This window comes from Haplochromis burtoni, unplaced genomic scaffold, assembly GCF_018398535.1.
Source record: "Haplochromis burtoni strain Fernald_Lab_line unplaced genomic scaffold, NCSU_Asbu1 Contig_556, whole genome shotgun sequence".
Lineage (NCBI taxonomy): Eukaryota > Metazoa > Chordata > Actinopteri > Cichliformes > Cichlidae > Haplochromis > Haplochromis burtoni.
The window spans coordinates 154,349-182,270 of NW_024582917.1; the positions used below are offsets into that span (position 1 = coordinate 154,349).

At 40.3% G+C, this 27,922-nt stretch overlaps 1 protein-coding gene across 6 annotated transcripts in view; it reads left to right on the plus strand.

Annotated features, from left to right (window-relative positions):
* The window catches only part of rxraa (retinoid X receptor, alpha a), a 104,173-nt gene that overhangs the window by 24,339 nt on the left and 51,912 nt on the right, over window positions 1-27,922 (plus strand). For 4 of the 6 annotated variants that reach the window (XM_014329470.2, XM_042214370.1, XM_042214371.1 and 1 more), the window contains exon 2: window positions 2,904-3,017. In XM_014329470.2, the coding sequence (XP_014184956.1) occupies window positions 2,904-3,017 (114 nt within the window). The other 2 variants (XM_014329473.2, XM_014329472.2) reach the window with 2 other exon arrangements.

The window sequence follows — 27,922 nt, forward strand, 5'->3', positions numbered from 1 at the left end:
ATGTACCAACCTTACCTTTTACGACAGCAGGTCCGGAACCTGCACATACATGTCGTACACTTTCATCAAGTCCTTCAGGGTTTAAAATGTAAAGCCCTTCACTCAAAATGACTTATCGAGCCAACAGAAAGAAAAAAAAAGACGGATTCCTGTCAAATGTATCATTCTTGAAGTATTTTTACAGCTGCCAACTAAACATTTGATGATTCATTCCTTTTAATTATGTTTTTGAGATTTAAACTCAAGTTGTTTATCAGCAGCAATGTAACCAACTTAGTTTTTCTTCCTTCTTTTTTTTTTTTAAAACCATTTTTTTGATATATGGTAGGTGTTTTTACAATACACATTGAGGTGTTGAGATTATTTTCAGCTTCAAACGAATTTGTCTCTCTTTTGTCTTTACCTCTTCCTTATTCTGTAGTGAAATTTCAGATTGCTTTAACATTACTTTGTCCCGTGGGAACATTATTCCAGTGGATTGCTTTCAGAGTAAGGCTTTTTTTTTTTTTTTTTTTTTGTGGGAGGTGGGTGTTGCTGTCTCCTTAGTTTACTCCTGACTTTGGAAAAGTGCAACTTGACTGGGAGGTAGGGAGGTAGGTAGGGCTCATATGGAAATTCCTTAATGTTTAGTGACATTACTCGAAGCACTATACCATGTGTCACTGTTTGGCCTCCAGCCCCTTTCTTCAACCGGGAGTGTGTCGTGTTTTTGAAGAACTTAATTTGGCAAAGACGGGAAAAATAGGGTTGAGTATGGCAGAACTATTGTGTTCCAAGATTCACTTCCTCCCCCTCTCTTGCACCCTTCTTCTCCTTCTCCATGAGTCTTGACACAGTTCCTTCTGAAGAACTACTCTTGTGTGTATGTTTGGTTAAAAAATGGTGTGGTTGATTCATTTTGATGTCCTTCTATTCAGCTTGGAAAGAAAAGAAAAGTCATGTTAATTTATTTCATAGTCTACAATAGAATATTCTTATCTGTAATTAATAACGCCATAAAAGTGATTTGAGTCACTGTGTTAGGGTGGTGATGAGATGGCTTGCACAAATCTATAATCTGGTATATCATATTGAAATGATCTTAACTCATACTTGGCTTCCAAGCTAAGAGTAAAAGATTTAACTGCATTATGGTTTGAACTAATCCCATTAAATTGACAGCACACTTACAAATCAGAACTTACTCTCACACACACACACACACACACACACACACACACACACACACACACACAGAGTCTGTTAGGGTTTTGTTTTCTGAATCGCAAACATTTGATTGATCCTCATCCAAGATGCCTGTAATCTTCATGGTTCCCATAAAGCGGGGCTCGGGACTCTTTGCTGTTATTTTAAGATGACATTTTCCAACATCTGATGACAATGATATGATGCTCATTAAACAGTGAAATAAGTGATATGCGTGACACGAGAATAAACAGGCTTTATTTTAGTTTCATGTGTTCCTCTTTGCCTGTTTTATTTAATTTGTGATATTCAAGATGACCTCAGTCTGTCTCTTTGGTCTGACTGATCCAGACTTGAATTTTGCCAGTCCCTGAATCATCTGTAATACTAATGAATGTGTCGAATAAGAAAGCCCCACCTGCTCACATGTCCATATGATTGCACATGCACTTCCATGGTACACCCTTAAAAGCAGGAAAAATAAATATCAGCATCTCAGACAGCTTATCATGGGGAACTAATTCAATATCTCTTTGCCTGTTTTAAATGTCATTCTCTGAGCTCATCTGGAGTGACATGTTTTTCATGGTGGTAATAAAGGAGCTTATTGGGCTCAGACAACAGCGATGGGGAGGGCTCTTCCGCTTGCTGCTCTTGATGTTTGCAGAAAATCCAAAAGTCCTCCTAAGGAGTGAATAAAGTTTGGATTTGCAGAGGTCCTCTAATGCCAATAAGATCTGCTTGAGCTACCCTGTCAATAAAGATGGAGCGACTGCTTCTCTGCACACACAGGTTTTCCTTTTGGCTGCGTTGTAGGTGAAGCAAAATACCACTCATATTCCACTTTCAGTCCATTTATAAGAAATAATAAAAAATGGTATCATAATCAATCATAAAGGTTAGTGCTACTCAGTCTGGGACATTTTTGTAATTTGATATTAATAGATTTGTAGTTCTTTAAGCTCCATCATGAACCTCTTGTATTCTTCTCTATTTTGTTTTAAGTTCATCAAATTGAGGACTTTGAGATAGTATTAGGGTTCTATAATTCAGGACAGATTTCTCCAAACATTGCTGTTTTGAACAATCTAGATTTGTTTGTTGAGCTTTTCTTTGCTGGATGATGTCAGTGACTTGTGAGCACTTGCCTGGAGGGCATACAGCCTCCTCAGTTGCCTTATTGTGCCAGATAATGGCTTCCCTATTGAAAATGACCACTGCGACCCCTGAGACAGACAGTATGACGGCCTCTTCCCTCCCCTTCAGGCACCCCAACTTACTCTGGCATTTTGACCACACAGAGCTGCTAACCTTAGTGCTGTGCCCAAAAGCCTTTTGCCTTTCCACAAACCAGCCCTAGCCAGCGCTCTGCAGGTTCTGTCCACTCTGTGGAGCCTTCAAGGCTGGATACAGACATACAAAATTCATAGGCAGTGAGCTGGCTCAGTGCCACAAGAGAGGTGTTTAGGGTGATGTACACCTGATTACAAATTTTATTATTATTAACCTTTATTTAACCAGGAAAAGTCCCATTGAGATTAAAAACCTCTTTTTCAAGGGAGTCCTGGCCAAGAGGTGACAAAGCTATACATTTTGAACAGTATGCTGGTTCTGATGGTGGCCAATCACTGTAATGTCAAAGTTTAATCTGCTTTATCATCTTCTCCATATTCCTCCTGTCTTTTGTGTTTAATTTCTCTGTATTTCTTTCATTACAGGGTTCTTGAAGCCCCAGTGCTCTCTAGCTCCTCCGATGCAGCGAGGTCGCTCAGGTGACGCTTGTTCCTGTTTTAGCGGTGTGTGCCCCCTCCACGACCGCCGTCTATCCTCAGGTAACACCAACCTGTTAAACTTCTTGTTGATACTATGTTTCTTTGTTCTTTTGTTTGATCTTGGGAAAAATATGAGGGAATACACTGTGCAATCTAACAGGTAAGAAGTCATCTCCAAACCTGATGCACATACATGTATACGCCTCACAACCTCTGGTTTGAGGTGTGGCTTGGGGACCCTTTCAGGAGGCAGTGTTCCGTCTGGTTTTTATGATTAATGGTGTCTTTGCATGTGGAGCCCCAATGATGGACAAGTTAACAGAGGTGCTCTGAGAACGGCCCCCTTCCTCCCACCATCTCAGTCGGCCCTCTCAGACAAGCAGAGGCTGACATCAGTGGGTATTCTGAACTGAACTGTCTGGTATGTGGCTAATGAATAGGGGTCCAAACTGTGCAGAACATGTGGTTAATGCTGATACATTTATCATTCCATCCCTGAGGCTCCCTCATTCAGCATTATCAGTGCTGTTACCAGCTGAGCTGCCTGCCTTGTGATGAGAGCATGACTTGTGTGCTAGGACAAAGTCACTTCAACATACACTATAAAAAAACAAACAGCCTCTGAGAACATCTGTTTGATTCTTCTGCACAAAGTAGAAGTGTTCTAAAATCGAAATCTAAAATTTTTTATTAGTTCTGAAACAATTTTCCTAAGCAAAAACCTTTATTTTTTTAGCCTTCTGTTGTTGGAGAATACAAACATTTTCTGAAAGAAATCCATTTCCTTTTAGAAACAAATTAGCTCAGAGTTTTGATTATTTTGTTTCATTTTGCACTGAACTGCAAATTAATCATAATTCTTTCCTGTTTTGTTTGATCCCCCCCCCCCTTTTTTTCTTATTAAGTGTTCTCAGATGCATCTGAGGAATTCATTTATTGAGGTGGTATATTGGATTTAAAAAATAACGAGTAAATCTTATTAAACATTCGAGAACTGTTGATACGTTTTCAAAGCTAGGGAAAACACCTCATGTCCAAAAACTCAAATAGTTCTATAATCAGTAAATTTGTGGGGTTTTTTTCCTTTTTAAGGATTACCAACACAATTCGAAACAAAAAGTTCAAGGCTTTGAATCATAAGTTTTGCTTAACTACAAAATCTGATCAGTCTTGTTGTACAATCTGTGCGTGATAACCAAAGATAGTATCCATGCATGTTTCTTTCAAGTCTGCATCAAAATTGCCTTTAGGACTTTCCACATTTTAAATCGTCTTATTAAATCTGACAGTGATCCAAAAGAAAAAAAGATGCAATCCAATTTAATAATAAGATTACACTAATTTTATTCATTTCTTTGTCTTGTTGTAGTTGTTACTGCACTAAACGTTTTCCCTTGAGAATGAGACACATCGTTATCCTTGAAACACTGAAAGGGCTCAAAAGATGGGAAATTTTGAATGGAATAATATTGTTCATGTTGTATACAAGATTTATACCTCAATGCTTGTGCAAATTGTGACCTAAGCTTTGTGGGTTTTGTTGTCCATCTGCATGCTATTCTCATATTATTGTATTTCTTAAATGATGCCATGCAATTTAGAACAAACAGTCACTTTAACTCTTGAGGGAATGCTTAGATTTTCCTCATAAGCAGTCAAGGTCACTGTCACCTCATGTCTGTCACACTCTTGTGCAAACCACGAACGCCATGGAGAGAATTTCATTACATCTGGCATAAACGTACACCATGTGCTAAAAGGTAAACGGGTTTGAATTTGGTGGTTAAAGGTCAAGGTCACTGTGACTGCACAGTGTTGGCAGTATTGAATAAATTATAGGTGAATTCTTGCAAAATTTTACACTGCTAACTATTAAAGTAGAATCTTGAAGAGATGGTGTTTTATATCCAAAAATTCACTGGCCAAGTGTTCACGGAGGGAGTCTGCGTCTTGTTTTGTTTTTTAACCATATTTTGTGTATTTATTTAAAATATTATTGGTTTTTATATTTTTTTCAAAATCAATAATAAATCTTAACTGTCTTCTTTTCTCTTCCTGCTCTGTGAAGGGGGGAGAAAATGAGAACCCACTACCCTCTCTTTCACAGGCAAATACTTTCATATGGACAAGTTTCAGCACGATGAGGTGCACAGTTATTCTACCAACCTCGCCCCCATCTTTGTGTATTTTGCAGAGTTGTCTTGATTGATTGCAACATATTTTACTGTCAGAGTTTAATAATGAGGGTGGATGTGTTTTCCGAACAATTGGGACCATCTGGATAAGTTGTGTAGTCTCACTGAAATATGTTAAAGGTTTTACGTCTTTGTGTTGTGGCTATTTTAAGACTGGTAGGACACCAGGTTACAAGTAACATTAGATTATTTTGTCTGTGTCAGACTCAGGGGCAAATAGAGAAGAGAGGAGGAGTTAGGGGAGTGAAGTTTCTTTTCTTGTTGCTATTCTCGCATGAGTTGTTAAAGTAAATCGGTAGTGTGTTAAGCAGCCAAGAGCACTGGATACCTCTAGAGAAAGTTACCTAACTGTTAAGTCATAGCAGCAGAGGGGTGGCTAGCCGCTCTGGAGTCTAAGTTTATAGACTCTGTAATAATTTGTGGGTCTAATTATGGAATATGTTTCTATAAATTCACCAGTGCCCCTAGATTGTGTGATTGTCCTCCAATCATGATGTTCCAGCTGCCCAACTATAGCCACAATGACAAGTTGCTGCGTGAGGCGTGTAGGGGTGACCAAGCAGCAGGTTTCTGGGAAGGCTTGCGAGCCTCGCCCGGGGGAGCTGTATTCAGCAGTGATCTGCTGAACTCCGGGCAGCACACTGATGTGGCTCGGCTCCGGTTTCAGTGGTTTTACATTGTTTGGGCTTTTCAAAAACAAACTTTTACTGGAAAGGGACCGTGAGAAATGTAGTATTCAAGACATCACTTTTCCACAGGATAATGTTAGAAAAAAGGCAAAACATTTAGGGCCTCTTTTCACTTTTTTTTCTGTTGCTTTTTAATGAGAACAAGAAGTCATGATGGGATTTTTTTTTTTCTATTTTGGAAATGTAGTGCATGAGGTGAGCGAGTGTAAAAGAGAGACAGCATTGAAAACAGAGCTTTTTGAAAAAGGCCTTCACAATGCAAGCCTTGTGCTGTGATTTGGTCTGTCCTCACCAAGCTGAGCAGAGGAATGGAAAAGATTATCCGCAGGAATGTCTGGGGTGCCCTCAAACGGAGCAGGCCTCGTGACTGGCCAATGGGAGCGAGGCCTGTAGAGCGGCGGGCTAATTTTTTCCTGATGAACTCAGCTGCCTGTTCCACAATGCAGTCTGATTGCCAGGGCTGAACTCGCATATGGTCCGTGTTTGGCGGGTCCAAATGACAGGACCAATTCTGCCTGGAGAGAAAAGGGGGTGGGGATGTTGGACATAGATGATCACGACTGGCTCCCTCTCTTGTTATTTCATTAGTTCTGGATGTGACTGATGCACCAGAAACTCAATCTTGAGTATCCGGCACTACCTGCAGAGATTAACCCTCCAAGTGTATTGTTATCTTGTGATTTCTAACTCTCTATTGATTATGTTTTAATAAGTAACAATTACACATAATACCAAGCAGCATTAGTGTTTAATGCAGCCCTGTTTCATTGCAGTGCCTCAGAATTATCTCACTGCCTCACAAATCCTGCCAATTCATTTGGAACCCGTTTTCTATTCTGACTACATGGAAAGAGGCTTCATTATCCCTCCACTTAGAACCAGCCCAGCGTAAACTGTAGGGCTAGTGACACAGCTCCATCTCCTTGCAAGAAATATGTGTTTACTTGCTCATTGTTTTTTCTGTGTGTTGCTTTTCAGAATTAGTTCTGCAGAAATACTCCATGTGGTGGGCCTCTGGAGAGAGGCAGCATGTGTTTGTGGACCTTGTGGTCACACAGCAGGGTTTTAGAGTAGCGGTTGGAGTGGGGAAGTGGGGTTAATGTCTAGTTAAAGTGGCTCCCGGCTCCTCATATTTCCCATCGTGGGGTCCTGAAGAGGTGAGGAGGGTCATAGGGAGGGAGCTCGTTAGCCTCAGTGTGCTTCGTGCTCCCTGCTCTCTAATTGGCTGGCTGGAGTCAGTGCTCTTCCCGGCTGCTTCCTGCTAGGTCAGAAGCCAACAGGGCTAGAAGTAACTAAGCTGCAGTTTATGGGTCCTGAACCCCATTCATCGGGACAGACAAGTTATTTTTATATTTTTAATACACAAATTCGAAGAATCACAACTCATCTCATGCTAAGCCCAGTTAATTTCTGCGTGTTTTTAGTTGTATGTGGTTTACTTATAGCCAGAGCACTGGTGTTTGTCCTCACTACGATAAGAACTGCCAAACTTTAGAGTTAATTAGATGTTTGAGTTTTTGTGTGTGTGCGTGTGTGTGTGGATGAAATGCAATACAATGAAAAATATCACAATGTTAAGACTAAAATATAAAGAAACTAAAATTCGCCAGATAGCTAAATAGATTCTGGTGTTAAATTTAATTCCCACGATTAACACCTTAATTAGTTGAGCCATCAGTTCCCCCATAATTGATATTTATGTATTGATTTTTGTGATAGGAGGTTTGTGTGTGTGTGTCCTCACATTTGCCCTTCATGTTCTTTTTGTATTGCTCTCTAATAATCTCTCAGCTAGTCCTTTTATCTAAGGAGGATTCACTAAATACTGTCCATCTGGTCCCATGGGATTCCCTAAAGTGACATGGCCCCTGGTGGCCAGCTGCCACAGCAGCTAGAATGCATCTGCAGAGGTGGAGGTCTCTGTGCTGGTACTGAATGCCATCCGCAGCCATCCTCGGTGGGTCACTAGAAATCAGAGTGACTAAGCCTTTGATAACTCTCTGAGCCCTTAATCCCAGAGCAGCACCATCAGAGTGAAATGCTAGCTCATTGTTACAGCTCAGACCCATTGGCGAGTGAAAAGAGTGGGCAGCCGTGGACATGGGGGATGGACAGGAGTTGTCATATCGGCGCTGTGGTGCGGTCATTATCATCTCCACAGTGGAAATATGGGTGCTGGAGTTGAGGACTGGGAGTTGAACTTGAATAATTACCTGAGCTCAGATTCTCAAAGGCTCTGAGTTTAAATTAAAATCCTGGTTGTGCACTGGAAGCAGCATTTAAATGTAAATTATCAGGAGTACAGAATAATTGAATGCCTAATTAATCTTACAGTGGAATACAAATTATCCATTGCCCCCCCCATTTAAAAACAGTGAGGAGTTCAGCAGAAAGCACTTGGTTTTTTTTAATTTACTGCTGCGTTATATTTAGACTATAGATAATATATTCTCTCAGAGACAGTTTACGTAGATAAGGTGAAACTTCATCCTGCCAGCTGTCCTAGGAATTTATTTTGACCCCTTGAGTGAGAGTAACAGTACAGTATGTGAGGCTTTGCATCTGCATGAAAAAAATGGAGGGAAAAAAAATAAACCCTGCATTTTTTATTAACTTCAATTAAACATGAATAAGCAAGTTCTCATTCTTGAGGCCCCATGTTGCCTAACACAGAACAGTATGTTAATGACAGCCAAGCACGTCGGTTTCTTCTGGAATATATGGGCAAATTAACCAATGGCATGAATATAAATGAATGAGTGCATCTTGACCCAGATATCTCACTCCTGATTGTATCTCTGCTATGGCTAGCTGATAGAAACATCTGAATCAGCCTGCAGTGCAGCTTTTCTGGATCCTTGAGCGTGATCCAAAGTGCCCTGTTTATATTAGACAGGCTGACTAAGTGTTGAGGGGCACTGGCCTCATCTAACCATGCACAAACATCAAAGCACCAAGATACAAGAAAATTGCATGTGTCATTTACAAAAGGACACTTAGCCATTATTTACTGTACTATACTCTTCAAAAAATCAGTGAGAATTGTGTTCTTTATGTGCAGAATAATATGCTACAGGCTTGGATAAATCATGCAAGTACAATGGACAAAAATATTTACTCCCAGTGGAAAAAAGCCATGTTTGATAGATAACCATAATAAACAATGAGAGTGAAAAGACATGATTTTGAGGAATACCATCTGTTGTGGCGCCTGTTTTGTTTTTTCTCTGTTTTCTAAGATGATGAAGAATCTTGAAAGCTACCATTTAGCATCTGGATGAACCTAAGATATTTGGATGAGGCCAGACAGAAGGAAGAGGTCAAAAGTCTTATTTTTTCTCTGGGCTATGGTTTCCCTGTTCCTATCCTTTGCTTGCAACATCCAACATGGCTTAAGTCACAATTGAAAGGAACAAGAATGCAGAAGCGTTTAATAACCTGTAATATATCTTTGCAGTTTCAATGTAGAGTTTGACTTTGTGGAGGTAGACATTCTCATTTTGTCTGTTTTGTCTATTACAAACATCTCCATCATAAACAAAAATGAAATCCATCATAATGTTACAGCAGACTTATTCACTTCTTGTTTGTTCACTGGCCTGTTTGTCAACGAGGTGGTGAGGGAGCTCAGGTGTCCTTTCAGAGTGCACTTGGGGCTCAGTGCTGTCAGGGGCAGTTCTAACCATTCCTCTGCTCACTATGGTCAGTTGCTTCTGTCCTTGTCAATGGGATTTTGGAAAGGCAGTGGCAGCGACAGATCATCCCACTCTGTGCATCCCCCCTCCACCCCCAGAGGAGGATAAACAGAGGGGAGAGAAAGGGAAACGGACAGTCAGGGTTGTTGGGGGAGAGAAAGCGAGGGGTAAGGAGTTAGCAGGAGAGAGAGGACGGGGGAGATGACGGTTGGTATTTTGATGCTAAAGTGATTCGACATGCTTGGCATTATAGCTGGCTTGGTGGTGGGGGAAGGGAGAGGCAGTGGAAACGAGCACTTGTATCCGAATGTCAATGAAGCCGATCTCATGAAGTGGAAGGTCAAAAATGTATCACTTGCCACCTCACCTCGTGCAGGCTCCGCCCTTGGACTCCTGCAAAGGGCAAAACAAGAATTGATGGGTGTAGGTTAGAGAACGAAAGGCCAGAGAGGTCTGTAAAAAAATGTCTGTTTGTATGTGTGTGTATGAGGATGGTGGGTGGAGGCAGGGTGGCAGAACTCTGATATCTCAATGTCACATGTCCCCACTGCACAGCAACAGGCCCATCCGAGTGTGCTAATGCAGGCCAGCACATGCTGGGATGTGAAAGGTGGAGGGAGAAGTGTTTGCAATCCTCCGTGCTTTCTCCACAGAGAGCCACTTCCTGAGGTGCATGGAGAAAGCAATTGACGGAGTGATGGTAATGCAGTGCCTAATGGAAATGTCTTGTTGGGACATGGTGTTGGTCTGAGAAGCTGGTGGCCCTCTAGGAACTGGCTTTAGCAGCACTAAAGCTTTAGCCCCTGTTTTGCCAAACAAACAGAACAACAACTGAGATGACGTCTCATGAAGACCATGGTAATTGGTTTGATTATGAGCAAAATCAAAGTATTAAAGCTAGATTATTACAATTAACATCCCAGTTCCATCCCTCAGTTATGTACTCAGCAGAGACTAGAAGAGCAGGAACATAATCATGCAAACACTGAAACACTTTGGTCAGATTACTCAATCATTGTGGTTGATGGCTCAACAAGCAAGCTGGTGGACTTTGTGCACCTAAAATGCCATAAATTGAATTAACAGCCATACTCTTACCCACTGTCTTTGGGCTCTGAGTGCTGGGCAGACCTGGGGCATTGTTGCAGAAAGTTGACCTTTGGTGTCTGCCCGTGCAGACGGGTCAGTCAATGTGACTGTGATGGAGTAGGGACAGCGCACCAAACGCCATGGGGGCATTGTGTCCAAAAGTCCATTACAGTCACTGACAATGAGCTAATCGACTGGTGTAGTTGTGCAGCAGTGGTGGCATGACTTTATACAGAGGACGGGCAAAGGAAGAGTCATATTAAGAGCTGGTGGCAGAGTCGGTGAAAGATTGCAGAGTGAGAGTTTAAACTTGATGGTTTAGCATTGACACACCATCGGATGTTATTTATCAGATGGTTTTGCTGTGCGGTTCAGTTAGCCAGACCTTTATGAATCACTATAACAAGTTCACAAACATGTGGGGAGATTGAAAGGGGCAAGCTAAAGCAGCGCAATGAGATAAATTAAAATGGGTAATGTTTAAAAAATGCAGCAGATCCAAAACAAGTGCCACGTGCTCATAGGTGCCTGTGTTTGATTTAGAGTAGTGGAGAAAAGAATGAGGTCATTCATTATACAGAAATTGGAAACAGTCACCGGTCCAGTCTTCTCTGTAATATTGTTTTGTGTTTTTTAGGGGCATAGGGAGGTGGGGTTTGGGTGGGTAGTCAAAACAAGACAAGGCATATTAAGGCAATCATTGTAAGTTCTGCTGTTTTGTTTTTCTCCTTTTCTGACACTTAATATGTGTCACGGGTGTCATATCACATCTTATCCTCTCATGGCTGAAGTAAGAAGGAGTTAATCATTTACACAAGTTTTGCGCTAGATATTATGAAATAATCTAGAAGACGTGGGGCATTTAGTGGTCATCTATTAATGCTGGTCAAGTTAAGAGCTCCTCAGCATCAGAACAAGAGCTTAGTGCCAGAAAGAAAAGCACTGCAGGCCTAATGCTTTGCTTTTTCCAGGATCAGTCGCTGTATAGCTATGGGTGTCTTTGCGTGCTTGTATTTATGTCTCTGGACTCAAATGTGCATGTACACCTGCATTGATGTGCTGATGTACTGTATCTATTGTATTTACAATGTTGTGTTCCTTTCATCTCTTTGCCAGCTGTGACAGATTGCATTTTAGATTTAGCGTGTACCATTCAGGGGAGTGATTAGAACGAGCTGAGCCCTCACATTATTTAACCCCAACCGTCCACTCCCAATACCCGCATCCGAAATGACTTGTTTGGTTGCCTTGCTGTGATTTGGTTTTCACCCTTCTATGTGAAGTGTTCATCGGGATGCGATTTTATAGGACATCTATGTCAAAGGCAAAATGAGCGGCAGCAGCTGCCTGTAACCCAAGCTGATAATGAGCGTGTATTTGTGTTTATTTAACACCCTCCCCGCCATCTGTTCCATGTATTGTGATACACAGACGGGGCACGTGTGTGTGAGCCTGGTGATTACACAACAGCCGGGCTAGTTTTGTGGTGGCACTGTCTCATCCGACACCATTATTCAGACTTCGCTCAGTGGCACGACGCGCAAATCGAAACAAGACAACCAAACAGACTATTGAGTGTCAAAAACGCATGTATCAAAAGAGAGAGACACAGAAAAGCTGCACACAGAGTGTAAGTTTTATGCTGGTGTGCGCGCGGATGCATACACCAGCATAAACACTTGGAGATGTGCTGAATGTGAGCTGAAGTATCTATAGACATCATCATGTTTAATACAACAACAGCTTGCTGTGCTTTCTGGCCTCCATCTGCCTTGCCAGAGGTCACAAGGGTTAAAGGAGCATTTAGGGCTCATGGAAAAACAAACAGGTCTATTATCACCGGTTTTGTTTTGCTGTTATTCAAGCATTTTTGCTTCTGACTACCTGTCCACATAATGGTTATTTTTGAACGCAACACAATTAGTATGTGGGAGTGCAAAAATTAATGCCTAACCACAGCAGTCCTGCAGGTTACATAATGAGCACAACCCTATTCTCTGAGCAGCATGCTAAAAAGTGTATTTAACAGTTTTACAGCACTTTGTTATCTCACTGCATGAATTATGACTTAAGATATTGATATTATCTGAAGAAAGTATGAGAGGTTAACTTTGACCTGCTCTCGGTGTTGTGAAACTGTGTTATTGATCTTGTATTTCCCAGAATGTGACCTAATATTTGTCACAAAACCTTATGCAACCTGTAGATATATACTCCCTTTTACTTATACTGTCTTGTTTACAAAAAGATTTCTGACATGTTCTGTACTTTCACAAAAGCAGATTTCACATATACTGTACGTTACTTTTAAAAGTAAGCGCAGGTTTCTGTGAAATGAGGGTTAATATCTAACTTTAGAACATGTTACATTATTTAAATATGATCATTGGCAAGTTCTGTTAGTAAAAAATAAATTTAAAAAAATTTAAAAAAAGATCATAGTCTAAAATCAACATCAGGGAGATCATGTCTGACATCATGTTTGCAGTGGTTGCAGAGTTTTTTTTACTTCATGTTTGATCCACTACACTAAGGGTAAATAAAAAATAAAAGGAAGTTTTTCTGTTTAAAATTTTAATCGTCAGGTCCAAAACAAGATTACTGACCTTACTGTGTATTGTTGCTCAGAACTGCAACAGTGCATTGTTGAAGGCAGGAAACACGATGAACAGGTTGCTAATCCATCATGGGGCTACCTTATTGCTTTTATTAGATACTAGTTATATCAGGGCGCAATTTTGAACAACAACCCCTGAAGACTGATGTATGGTAGTGTTTATACACAATTGCAAATTTGCTGGTGTCAACGTAACAAAGAATCCAAAAAGACGCAAAAAAAATACTTTTGCCTTGTAAAGTTAAAAAAAAAAACATGCTAAAGATGGAATTCTTCTGACATGAGCAAATAATCTGTTATGGCTTTCCAGGTGTTTTCTGTAGCTCTGGATCATTACGTCAGACATCAACAGGATCTTAAGACAAAAACAGCAGCAGCAGTAAAATAAAGCAGTAAAATATAATTTTTTTTTTCAATTTCAATTCAATTCAATTTTATTTATATAGCGCCAAATCACAACACGCCTCAAAGCGCTTTATATTATTAGGTAGACCCTACAATAATACATACAGAGAAAAACCTAACAATCGAATGAACCCCTATGAGCAAGCACTTTGGCGACAGTGGGAAGGAAAAACTCCCTTTTAACAGGAAGAAACCTCCGGCAGAACCAGGCTCAGGGAGGGGCGGCCAACTGCTGCGACCGGTTGGGGTGAGAGAAGGAAGACAGGATAAAAAAAAGCCGGGGAAAAAAAAAAAAAGGTAAAAAAAAAAAAGAATCAAAGCAGAGAGGTCTATTAATACATAGTGAGTGAGAAAGGTGACTGAAAAGGAAAAACTCAATGCATCATGGGAATCCCCCAGCAGCCTACGTCTATTGCAGCATAACTAAGAGAGGATTCAGGGTCACCTGGTCCAGCCCTAACTATATGCTTTAGCAAAAAGGAAAGTTTTAAGCCTAATCTTAAAAGTAGAGATAGTGTCTGTCTCCCGAATCCAAACTGGAAGCTGGTTCCACAGAAGAGGGGCCTGAAAACTGAAGGCTCTGCCTCCCATTCTACTTTTAAATACTCTAGGAACAACAAGTAGGCCTGCAGAGCGAGAGCGAAGTGCTCTAATAGGGTGATATGGTACTACAAGGTCATTAAGATAAGATGGGGCCTGATTATTTAAGACCTTGTATGTGAGGAGCAGGATTTTGAATTCAATTCTGGATTTAACAGGAAGCCAATGAAGGGAAGCCAAAACAGGAGAAATATGCTCTCTCTTTCTATTCCCTCTCAGGACTCTTGCTGCAGCATTTTGGATTAGCTGAAGGCTTTTCAGCGAGTTTTCAGGACTTCCTGATAATAATGAATTGCAGTAGTCCATATTAGGACATGCGCAACCACATACTATCTGCTAACATGTATTTGTTAGTGGATAAGTGGATTTCCAAGGAATTGTCACTGATTAGAGTGAATTTAAAGAATGACAAGAAAACATATCAGTGCTCCAAGAAATATTCAAAATGTCCAGTAAGTATGGATGATTGTAAAAACTCCACTGCTGCTTTTATTGGGTGTGCCATATCAAATATTGAAAGATGCCAGGAAAATTTCACATAGCACAGCATGCAGTGAGGCGGACCATCATCTGGATTATTGGCAAAAAAGATTTTACTAAGTAAATGGGGAAAACCCATTTCCCGCACAGATGAAACAACAGTCATGGTGGGATGGGAGGTGAGGCTCTTGCTAATATCATCTGTTGGTGTAGTAATTATTAAAATTCAGTAAATGTGGAGTCTAACATGCAAAACAGGTCTACATGAAGGTGTGTGTATATGACATATTTTCTATTCGGCTGAAGCCCTGTAATGGGAAACATATATATTTATCAAAATGTGATAAAAATAATCTGTGAAGAAATTTGAATCAATGTATTTTTATTCGCTATCTTCTTGTGGATATAATTATTATATTTATGAAGCAATCATAATTTATCAAGCAATATTTGTTCATATGGCTCAGCTAAGATGAAACTGAAGTTCTTCTGTGTTTACCCACCCTGCAGTCTTTTTAGTTGTGCAAATTTATACATAAAGAAAGGTGGAGGAAAATACTTTCAGTCTCTACTTGAACCTACATCCTTACTTCCCCCCCCCCTTCTTTCCATCTCGCTTCCCCTCCTTCCCCGTTTCTTTCCTCTGCCTCTTTTTCTCCATATGATTAGTCCTGAATCATGTTCCAGTGAATGTACTTCTCGGCCAACTAAACTAATAAATACGCTCTACATGATTGATCCTTCTGCCTGTCCTGTTTACATAGTGTGCGCTCCCCTGCGCCAAGAGGCGTTGACCTTTCACACACAGGGCAGCTCACCCTCTTTATCTCGCATCATTGTGCAGCTGATGAGTAGATTGCAGCCAATCAGGTGGGAAGGTTTCGCTTACTATAGCAGAGGAACACACTCAGATCTGCCCGAGTGGGGATGACAGGGGGAAGATGGGATGTTTTCCTCCTCTGTTCACAAAGGAATACTTTCACTGCCCCTGGCAGAAGGCTTCTTTATTAAAGGGACCAGATGTGGCAGACAGCAGTGTGTTGTAATGTAGCCACTGTGTCATGAATCAACTGCTCTGTTGATCTTGTGACCAGCCGTGCCCCCCGGTAAACTCCAGAGTTCAAAGGTTGTCTCTCAAGCTTGTCTCTAATCTGCACTCCAAAAGAGAGGAGAGGTCTAAATTGGCCCTCCGTTGGCATTACACTGGATGTACATTTCTGGGCTCATGTTTGACATTTTCTGGTACTAGCTCACCAGCTGTGAAGGGTTTCATGTTTTTCAAAATGTTGTCCATTTCCAGCTGTCACCTTAGCTTTTTATGGGTATTTTGCACAGCTTTATAGTATGAGGAAGTAGTCAATGACAGTTATTGTTCTTTGAAAATTTGACCCAAAGAGCCCCTTTTTTCCCTCCTTGAAGGAGTGTTAACAGAGAAATAGAATAGCAGTGATACATAGCTCAAATAATGGAAGATCAGTGACACTTCAAACTGTCAAAGTTCTCTGAACTTTGACACAAGCGATTGAAGCAACAACCAGTGGGAGAAGTATACTGTTGATTGACATATGACAGAGTAAGGAAGGTTACCTACACAGAAATGTCTGTTATAGCAGCTGTTAGCGGCAAAGTGATACTTGACGGTGGAAAAAGCCTTACATGTGGAGAAGGTAGGCACACAGTGTTTATTAGACCTGCAGTTCTATGAAACCATTGTAGAAAAAATCTGCTTTCCCTTTCCCACCTCTGCTTTCTCATCTCTGGTTTCCCATCATGACATCAGCTATTCTTCTGACACCATCCAGCCCCCCCAACATTTGACCTGGTGACAAAAGGAGCCTGTCCTTTTCATCTACTTTTAATCTTACCCTCAGTATTAATATGACTACTTTGGACGTTTGCTGCTTTGAACGGAGGTGACCCTCTGCCAGCGGCCAGTCCATTCACATACATATTTGAAGAATGTTTCTGTTTTTTTATTTTTCCTTCTAGCAATCTCCCTAAGGTATGGAGGAAATGGAAAGACTGAGAAGAGCAAAAAAAGAAAGTGAGGGAGAAAGAGAGAGCGGAGATATTCTAGGGGGGGATTGTGGGAACCCACTGATAAAGGCGTGCATCTTAATCCATCCTAAGGCCTGTCTTATGCTGTGCTATAAGCTTTTATGTGATCATTAGGAGTGTGTGCCCTCACGCACATCCACATGCATGCTTTAGGTATAAGTGTGTGTATGTGGCTTTGCATATTTGATATGTTAATGTTCACTAATGCTGTGGTAAAGTCTTTTTGAATCTTGTATATCAAGGCTCCTCGAGATCCTTACAGTAGATGTCTTCTATAGAAACATGGCACACCCACTCGTTTTCACAACAAGGTAACAGTACTACAAGTGGAGTGCATAATGACTTGTTTTATAGCATATGAGTATATTAAAAGTACTAATTAATGCTCTGCAATTCCTCTGTAATGCTTTGCACTAGGTAGGGATTTTCTGTGTGTGTCTCTCTCTCTGAGGTTATGCCTTCAGCTCCCTTGTTCCTCCTTGAGCTTTAGTGGAATTTGGCTGATGTGCGCCGAGGGGAGGAGAGGAAGGAGGCGCTCATCTTGTTTCAGTGCTTTATGAGTCTGACGTGTTCGTCTGTAATTGCAGTTATGGGTGATTAAACTCTCAATGCCCCTCAGGATCCACAGCCAGCTATCAATCAGCGTCGGGCCGAGCTGCACAGCACTCAGATTGGTTCCTCTGTCTGTCTGTCAGATATCCTGCTTCATGCCGCTCTGTAACATAGCCGTATAGCGGAGCTGCAGTTTGCTATTTTCAAAATAGGCAAACACATGTTGCATTTCGAGTTTAATTAAGTGATTGTCAGAAAAGGGGAATGAACTGCAACTTTTCCATGAGGTGTCATCCTCCCTTGTTTATATTTTTCTGTTTAACAAAGCTGAGGCTTAACAAGCCTTAAGATAAGTCGGTTTGTGAATTCTTGACTTTACAGGTCACTTGCCAAGCAAAGTAGCCACTTAATGGTTAAAAATTGTAAACATTTTCTAATGTATTTTTAGTAGTTACATAAATACATAATATGTCATGTGCGAATAAAATTCCATTGAATAAATTGAGTGTTTAATTATTGTTTTTGCTCTTTTTTTTTAATATCCTCCTCATCTATGGGTTTCAGATACTTGCTGAAGCATATATGCGAGGCGCATCATCTTTTATAGTTTAACTCTAAAAGCCGATGTGTGTGGGTGGGTGGGTGTACGTGGGGCTTTTGAAATTAATAATCTGTTGATGGCTTCATGGTTTCTTTTATGTTTATGTATTCATACCCATGCTGTCATGCATGGCAAATCATTGCAGTGTGTTTGCATGTGTGGTAACATATTTATGACTTAAAACAATTGGTGGGTAGATAGGGGGATCAGGGGGTTGGAACTTAGGCCTGCTACTTGCTCGTCTAATTGGTGAGTGTTTGCATCTGTGTGTGTTTATGAAAAATGTGCAACTTATCTACAGAGGCAATATACAACCGCGGGAGTCTTGTCCTCCTCACTATCCTCCTCTGACACTCCAATGGCAAGAGGACAGCATTTTCTCAGCTGAGAGAAGATGGCAGCCAGGCATCTGAACATTCCCTATCGCAAGGATTTGAGTCCAAGCAAAACACTTCAGTATGTGTGTGGTAAAGAGGAGTGTGCCTGTTTGTGCAAGTTATCTGCCAGTGGCCTCCTCCCATTAGTTTGCTGATTTGGTTGAGCCCTTGTCTTCTGTTGAAGGTTGTGTGTTTTCATTTCTTTGTCTCCTCCTCTGTGTTGTACTTCTGGATGCAACAAGGATAAAGAAAAGAGTAATTCACACCCTCGTTGCCTTAAGGATCCTTGTTAGATATGGCAGAGTGACCTCACAGTGGAGGATGCAGTGCCAAGAGGGCAGGAAAAATAATTTTTCTCAAAGCAAAGGCAGAAATATGAAGAAAAGAAAATAGATTGAAGTGAAGAAATGACTCCTCTTGCACCACATCTAAAGCCTTTGGCTAGACTGAAGTATCTGTCTGGGTAAAGGGCAAAGTCTGTAGAAGTTACATACTGATTCATTTGTGAAAGCCCACATGGACACTAAACAGTATGAATACACTAAGACCTCATACACAGTGCCATTTTATTTTTTGCGTACTTGTCACACTAACATGTTTTAGATAATCAAACAGATTTTAGTATTAGACAATGATGACCTGAGTAAATACAAAATGAGATTTTAAATGACAATTTCCTTTATTAAAGGAAAAAAGCTCCAAATTTGAAATTGAAAAGCAATTGCCGCTATTGTTAAATCAAAGCTAACCACATTTGTCACAGACGTGTTGATTCAAGAAATCACGTACATAGAACCTGTCTGGTAAAAAAGCAACACATTATGCCACGAGCTAAAGAAATCCAAAAACAGGTAAGCAACAAAGTCATTGGCATTTGTCAGTCTGGATATTTCTGGGACTCCAGCAAACTACAGCGAGAGCCGTTATTTACAAATGGAGAACAGTGGTGAACCTTCCTATGAGTGGCCAGCCTACAAAAGAATGTCTCAATGGTCACAAAAGAACCCAGAACAACATCTAAAAAAAGTGAAGGTCTCACTTGCCTCAGTTAAAGTCAGAATTCATGATCTAATAATTAGAGATTCGGCAAAAAATGCCCCCCCCCAAAAAAAACAAACCCACTGCTGGATTCTGATAATTCTTGAAATTAAGAAGAGGTAAAAAAAGAAAAAGAAAATGTGGTGGTTCCCATCAAGATGTAAAAATATTCTATCGATGACGAGACTTTTTATTCCCGTTACATCTGGTGTAAAGCTGACACAGCATTTCATTAAAAGCGCTTCATCAAACATGTACCTGAATGATTTGCTGCAACACACCAGCAAGTATACCTCTGAATCGCTAAAAAACACAACAACCCCAAAACAAATGAAGGTTTCAGAGTGGTGCTAGAAAAACTTCCAATATGGTTGAATTAAAACAATTGTACAAAGAGTGGGATGAAATTCCTCCACAGCAATGTGAAAGACTAATTGTCTGTTATCCCAAATGCTTGTTATCCCAAATGCTGCGCAGTTCTTGCTGCCAAAGCAGGCACATCCAGTTATTAGGTTTAGGGGGCAATTGTTTTCTCATTTATAGACCAGATTGGTCCTGCGACTGACTAATGACTCCACCCCACTGTTTGCATGGATTTAAAAAAGAAGGAAAAAAATTAGGAAGGGACAAATAGTTTTCGCAGTACTACAGACTTGGTGTATAAGTGAGTATTTAAATTTTGTTTAATAAAAATAAGAAAAAATTGTAAGTGATCGGGTTGAGTGGTATGTTAAAAGCTTCCAGTCAGCTAATGTTGGTCCATCAACCGGTAATTCCCAGTGTATTTGTCAACAGCTAATGTATTTATCCTGTTAACCCTAGAATGCTGGATTGTTATCTCAATATGAGCATTGCTTCTGCATCTTATGAAGGCTTCAAGTTTTCTTTTAAATGTTTTTTTTTTGTTTGTTTTTTTAATATTGCAATTTGTGTTTTTGAGTCTATCAGTTTACTTTGGCTTTTCAGTGTGCAAAGGGGAAAAAAGCCCTTTAAGTTGGTGGAAAAACCCGAGCTGAAGCCTCTTTTGAAAGTTTTGCTGGGCAGCATGTGTTTGTTGGCAGACTGCCAGTGAAAATGCAAGAGAGGGGAAGTCAGCAGACTGGCTGTCTTCTGTTCACTGTTGTTCAGATTGACTCTGTCAGGCTGGCCTTTGAGGCCTGTAATCCAGGTGGTCTGTTCTTTGCGGCGCCCGCTTCCCTCCTCATCCTCCCTCTCTCCCTTCACCTCCGCTGCCCCATGCCCACAAACACGCCTGGCATCAGCGGCTTCCTCTCTGAGCAGTGGTGTCTTCCTTCCACCAATCACATGGCTCTGCAGTTATGGGCACATTGGTGTAAGCCAATGAACGACACCTGTTTTTCTCAGGAGTGGTTCTACATGCCAGTCATAACACCCACTTTATTTGGCCTCTGTCACAAAGCCAATCTCAACACGTAATTCACGGGCATCCAGGCCATGAGAGGCACAGGCAAGAAGAAATATGGATTTTAGCGATGGGGAAAGGACTTTCTTGAAAATTACTTTCCCAGCACAAATGTCACAGAAAATCTGTGCTGCATCATTGCATCATCGGAAAAAAGTATCATGCAGTAAAGGAACCTTTTGATAGGACTGAGGGATCATTGTTCGGTGGTAAGAGTGGAAGAATGACTCATTTTCTGCCTGAAAGCCTGAAAACTTTTCCCATGTTTCTGTGTACACCTGAGACTAGTCGAAGGGATCACATGTTTTAGCTTTTCCAACATGTATATGTTTTATTTTATTGCAAAGATTTTCCTTTTTCAAGCCTGGTTAAAAAACATATAGTAACTGTCACTTAAGAGCTGCTGTGGTGTTGTTAGTCGATGCCATTCAGATTTCTTTGCACTGGCCAAACGCAAACAAATTCCTGATAGTGAAGCTTTTTCAAAGCTTTGAAAAAGTCTTTGTGCTTCACAAAATAGCTTGTTATAAGGGTTTATTGTCTGTCATTGTAATTTTTTCTTAAGGTCAAGATTATGTATCAGATATCCGCTTTTACACAGTAACTTTTTTTTTCTTTTCAATAACGTTAAACGAAAGCAACCTGTGAATTTATGTGGTAAGTTTAACCTGGCTCTTCAGCCTTCAGTTTATAAAACTGTACTAAAACCTCACTTTAATAATACAAGTATTAAAGAAAACATATAAAGTGTATTTCTTTACCAAAATGGAGAAAAAACATTTGCATTAAAAAAACGATCCTTTTTTGTCCTTAAACTGTTGATTAAATATCTGACGCCATTGTAACCAACTCAATCTCAAACAAGACTTAATTTGAACAGGCTGCTTGATGGAAGTCATGGTTCACTAATGTTATGTTTATAGGTTACAATTGAAAAGCAGGGCTGTGAATCTGTTGGAAATAAAGAAGCACTTGCAATTGTATACAAGCATTATTGGAGGTTCTGCTTTAGCTTAACTCCCCTTAAATTTGGCTGGTCTTTGGCTTTTTCATCAACATTACACATTTTTTTGGTGTTGGGCTGCATATTATTTTTACATTCTTCCTTGAAAGCCACAATCTTCTGGACTTTCCAAGAATGATGTATAGGAAGGCAGAGAAATAACAACCTATGTGTGATTAGTGCTCTATAGGGACTTTTTTGTAGTTAACATGAACTTTTTAGAGTCCATTGTAACCTGGACCAAAATAAATATTCAATGGTGATTTTATATCTTGTGATTTTGATTTGAAAAGAATTCGGCTAGAGTATGGTATAGCAATTGAAATATGCAACAATATATTTTTGGGGCTGTTGTGGATGACAAATAAATCTTCAGTGACCAAGGACAGCCTTGAGTTGCTGAAGTTGATAACAGTAAATAATAGTCCTAGTTGCATGAACATAGCTTTTAGAGTCATTTCTATTACATTCTTGTAAAATAACCTTGACTGTGTGCTTTAGAAAACATGCAGAGCATACATAAGTGCATAGAATCAGTCAGTGGCAGATTCCTCTCCAATACCTCGAGATGCATCCGACTCGTTGTGTTTTTGTTTTGCTGATGCTGTGTAAACACAGGCTAGTAGTGGTAGTCGCATCCCTGGCAAAAGAAATGGGTTTTATAATGAAAGAACATGTTCAAAAGCACAAACATTAAGAAATAGAGAGAGAGCGGGAGACAGCAAGGCTTGGAAGCTGATCGAGGTATCAGTAGAGAGGAAAAAGAACTGGCAGCACTCTATCCAGTGTGTCTTCCCAGGACATAAAAGACTTGCTGCTCCGAACAGGGATTATCCTCCACCTCTGGGGAGTCCCTGTGATGAGCAGCAAAGGCAGAATAAAAGATGTGGAAAGACATTGAAGGAAACAGTAACAGAGGAGAGGAAGTATGGGGAAAAATTAAATGTGAAAGCATGTGCACTGGGGAGGGGTAAGACACATGCATCTATAGACTCTGATCCACATATATGTCAGCTCCACTTAAGGACCTGCAGATGCTCAAGATGCTTCAGTTGACCGTGTTTGCGCTTTCTTCTTTTCTTTTCTTTTTTTTCTGCAACCTCTCCCGACCCCATGAAAAATGTCCCATGCTGGTAATTCAGCCATGAGCCATATCCCTGTTTGACCTAGCATCTTCCTGAAAATCATCTCTCCAGGCTCAGACATTTTAAATCAAATGTGATCCGTCCTTTCTAGCAGAAAATACTTGTTGGAGATGCAGATTACAAAGGTCTACACTACAAAAACACAGATCTTAAGGATACCTGAAGAGAAATCATTTTGTGGTTAATGGTTAATGGGCTCTCCAACATGTCAGTTAGTCTTTGCAAAATCTTGCTAATAGGCAGACAAAAACACAGCACATGGCCATGACAACAGCTTGGCTTTCACCTTGATTTAAGAACAATTGTCTCTTTCATGAAATTTCCAAAGTTGTCGCTTGTATTCTTCTGCAGCAAATTTGCTACACAGGGCGGTGTTTAGATTTTCACTTGCTTAAATAAAATATGAGTTTTAGAACCAGCAGTGTCACTAAGCAGCTCTTTTGGAACTTGGCAGCTGAATTAATTGTTGGTTTGAAATAAAGCATTCAGGGGAGAAACGTTACGCTGTTGACACAAGCTGTTTGAGTTGTCCATCTGACTTATTTTGTTAATAATGGGCCAAAAGGTAATTGATTTTGTGTGTACTGGACAGACTGTCTGTGTGCAATAGAGCAAGAGAAGGGGGCGGATGGAGGCGTGGGGGTGGTAAGGTTGGGCCTCAGTCAATGCAACTATATTTTCATGATTTCGCTTGTTTGTTTTGGATACAGCGTGCCTCCGATCCTCTGGCCTGCAGAATTTTGTGTTTGTTTTCGGTGAGTCAATGCACTGATCCAAAGTACACTCCTCCAGTGACAGAACTGACAGAACACACACGCGTGTTCTTCAGGACACACAACCTCTGGTCTTATTGGAGCGCGTGTGTTCCCACCCAGTTTGCGAGGCCTCTTCCTGCAGCACGTACACACATAGTTTCCCATCACCCTCCGAGCGGCCCCCAGTGTTATAAGCTTTCTCTGAGAGACTTTCTCGCACTTTGTTTTCCTCCCCCATTTGAATCTCTGTTATCTATTTATGAATCTCTAGCCGCTCATTCTATGTGTTCATACATCGATCAGTCCATCTCTACCCATCATTCCCATTCCCTTCATCTCTGGCTTGTTCCCCAGAGGAAGAAGGAGAAGCAGTGGGGGGTGGGAGTAGGGCAGTTCCAGCTTACGGCCAGGAGCCAGCTCCTTCTCCATTTGGATTTCATTACAAACAGACCAGCACCTCACAGCTTACAACAAAAGAATAATCATCATAAGGGGAAAAATGAGAAAATAGAAGGTGGGTGGAAGACATCTAAAAGGCTTGTAATACAGTCAGTATATTTAATCTTTCCACTGGGACGGGAAATAAAGCTTTGGTGTTGATTCTGTGTCTCAGAACTAAATGTGAACAATCTACTTTTGTATTTTTGTATCTAGATTTGTGTAAGAGGACGATTACCATTTTTATAGGCTGACTCTGCAAATGAGTGCAGGGAGGGTGGACATAAGGCTCTGTGTGGGTCAACATCTGCCTTGGGCTAATTCCAGGTGTTGCAGAGAGTAAACAGCCACATAAACAGAGCCTAGACACACAGTGTTCAGCTTTTGAAGTGTTTCAGTGGTTCCTTGACACAAATGGAAGTCGTCAATCGCCCACTGTCTCCAAACACGTTAGGAAGTGACAAATTCCTCATCCTGATGTCACCAAAGGGTAGGGACAGTTTGTTTTTGCCGTCGTGGTAATTGGTATAATTAGTCATCAGTCACTGATGGCTTTATGACTCCACCGTAAATACAAGACACACCTAACATTTTCACTTCCACTCCTCCACATAGAATGCTGAATTTTTTTTAATCTTCTGCATTTACATTTATTTTCCCTGCTAGCAGTGTTTGTATTAACCTTTTAAAGACTGCTCTTCATTATTTACTTAGTTGTGATGGCTTTTTGCTGACTTTTATTGCAAAAATTGCAGAAAAAGATCAGTTAAAGTTTCTGGATTCATTTTTGACTAGCCTGAAGGTGAAATACAGAAATCCATTCAGCTGTTTAGTTGGTTTAAGCATATGGCTTTATTATTTGTAGTGTGGCTTGCAGTGTTCTTAAAAAGAAATACTGGCCACACAGACCTCAGATAACTTCAGTTTGTGTAGTTGCACGACATCATCGAGCAACCATGTATTATTTTAATTGTTGACACTGGTGCTTTTAGGCCCCTCTTATAGTCTATGTGCAAAAATAAACCACTTTGTTATGTATATATATATATATGTATATATATATATATATATATATATATGTATATATATGTATATGTATATATATATATATATATATATATATATGTATGTATATATATGTATATATATATATGTATATATATATATGTATATATATATGTATATGTATATGTATATGTGTATATATATGTATATATATATGTGTGTGTGTGTGTGTGTGTGTGTGTGTGTGTGTGTGTGTGTGGAGAGAGAGAGAGAATTTTCAAGGTTTGTTTTAGTGTTTTTCTTTCTTTGTCGTTACACAAACCATTTTCATTTTATTTCATAAGCGTAACCTTGCAGAAACATGACCCTTGTTTGTAATGATGAATGCATCATTGTGCCTAGCTATGTATGAAAGTTTTAAAAAAATTGATCTGATTCTCTGTACCCGCTGTTGCTAAATTGCATTCAGTCATGTGCTTTGCTGTCAGCTCATTATCTCTCTGTGTTTGTAAGTATATACTCGGTCGTGCGCCTTCAAGTGTGTTTTGGCAGTGAGCAAGTCAGATAAGGGTCTGTGTTGTGATATTCATCTCTGGGCTCAACAAAAGAGGAAGTTCAATGAATCAGAAGCTTCCTGGCTGTGTTGTATTTCCCCAGTTACATGTATTCATAGCAGTCTTGGCCATAAAACCTTACATGTCTTTAAAAGGTTTAAATACTTTTTTTTTCTTTTCTTTTTTTTTTGCTTTGCAAATCTTAATCATAGAGATTTATAATATAATAAAACAGGTGGTAAAGGTGATGTTTTCTCATCATCTTTTGTCTGCAAACTTCAAAAATTGCCTCCAAAACCTCCACATTATCTGATTAAGGTCACTCAAAGAGCCTGTCAGTCTTGACGGTCTTGAATATTACTGACCTCTTTTGACTTACTAAGCTGCTGTGGTAATGAATACTCAAACAGAGCTGAAGAACATCAGTTGCAGTGTAATCTTCTTCACCCGACAGCTGCTCTGCAGGCTGCAGAAGTAATTATCACTCAACGCCATGTCTTTGATCAACTGGTATTGTCAGTTGATGTCTATGACATAAGCCACTGACCAAAGCACAGCAAGTGAGATATATTCACTATGGCTGTCATTCATTTGTTGAGTACATTTCCTTCACAGTAGCTATGTTGCTTTCATTCTTTGTGCCTTTGGCCTTTTTACTCCATTTGTTGCCCTCTTCACTATCTCTTGGTGTACTAGTTTTCTCCTCACAGTGAGAAACGTGTGTAAATGAATTTGGTGTGTAAATAAAGCTACCTACTATAGGTAGTACTTCGAGTGTGTTTGACTTTCTTCAAGTAAAGCAAATACAATTAACTTCAGCTCAATATTTAATCATCAAATTATAATCCGTAACCAGCTAATAGTCCCATATCTGTATGTACCTTGAGCATTTTTGCAGCCAGATTAGATATTAATGATCCTGCACTTGTGCAGGCATTAAAAACAGAACAAAGTAACCCCTTTAACATTCAAAACTTTTTCATCCTTCATAGTCATTGGAGTAGGGGTGGAGAAGTATTACTTTGGGGGTGCTAAGTCTTGTGTATTTGTGTGTGCAAATTTTTTGTTGCTTTTTTGTGGTTTTGTATAGCAGTTGTTTACATTTCTAACTTACAGACAATGAATAATAAAACATCTGGATTTGCTTCCTCATGATATTGGCGAGATTACATTAAATTGAGGGTGCTGGTTACTGTTGATTTTTCAGAGTTCCTTGGGTTAAATCTTTATGGCGTCTATATGGCCCTAGTTGAAGACACGTTACAAAGAAAGCCTTCCCTTCTCATTCTAGCAAATCACTGAGCATGACTGAATTTACAGTGCAGTTGACAAACAGCCACCAAGTAATTCCATACTTAAATAAAGCAATATGGGAAGGATAAGGATAAGCTTGGTGATTAGTGGCGTTCACATGATGAGCAAGGTTTCTAAAGTGTGTCTTTACCCAGTGAGAAATATGTTAAACTAAATTTGATGCTCACATTTCCTTTTGTAATTTCTCAGGTTGTTCAACCAGTTGCATTTGGCTTTGCTTCAAACTCTTCAGATCTGCCTTGTTTAAAGGTTAGACCAGAAAGTTACAAGCAGTGTGTGAAATGATCTGTACATAAGAATTTGGCCCAACCTCAGTCAACTGTATCTCTGTGCACGAGCTGGTTGGTGCTCTGCGTGGAGCTCCCAGGGAGACATGGTATATCACCTCAGAGCTAAAGAGAACAATTAGGCCATAACAGCAGATCATAGTGTTGGCAGCCGGGGCACTGTTAGCAATAGTGCCAGTAATCTGTGGCTTAGCTGGCACCTAGCCACATCTAGCCACAGCTTCATGGCCTCTTCAGACACTTAAGAGTCACTGAGGGCACCAGCATGCCCTAGGAGCTGGCTCTTTTATCCACATGCTATCAGGGAAATGAACTGAAATGGGAGGAAAATAAAGCCTGTGACAGACAGAAAAGAGTAAAAGGGAGGTGGGAGGGAGAGAATTAAGTCTTTAATGAGGGCAGTTGTTTCAGCAGGCAAAAAGAAGCGGGTTATATCAACACAGTGTATCAAATGATGGCTGTTAGCAGCCCACCTACTGTGAAATTATGGGTGGCCTGTTTTGGTTCTTTTCTGCCACTTATCCCACATTAAGGCCTTTATCTGTTGCTCCTACACTCTCTTGTTTAATCTACAAGTTGGTTCATGAATCCCAGCAGATGTGGGCTTAAACAGACAGTATAAAGAGAGTCTGGATACTTTTGATT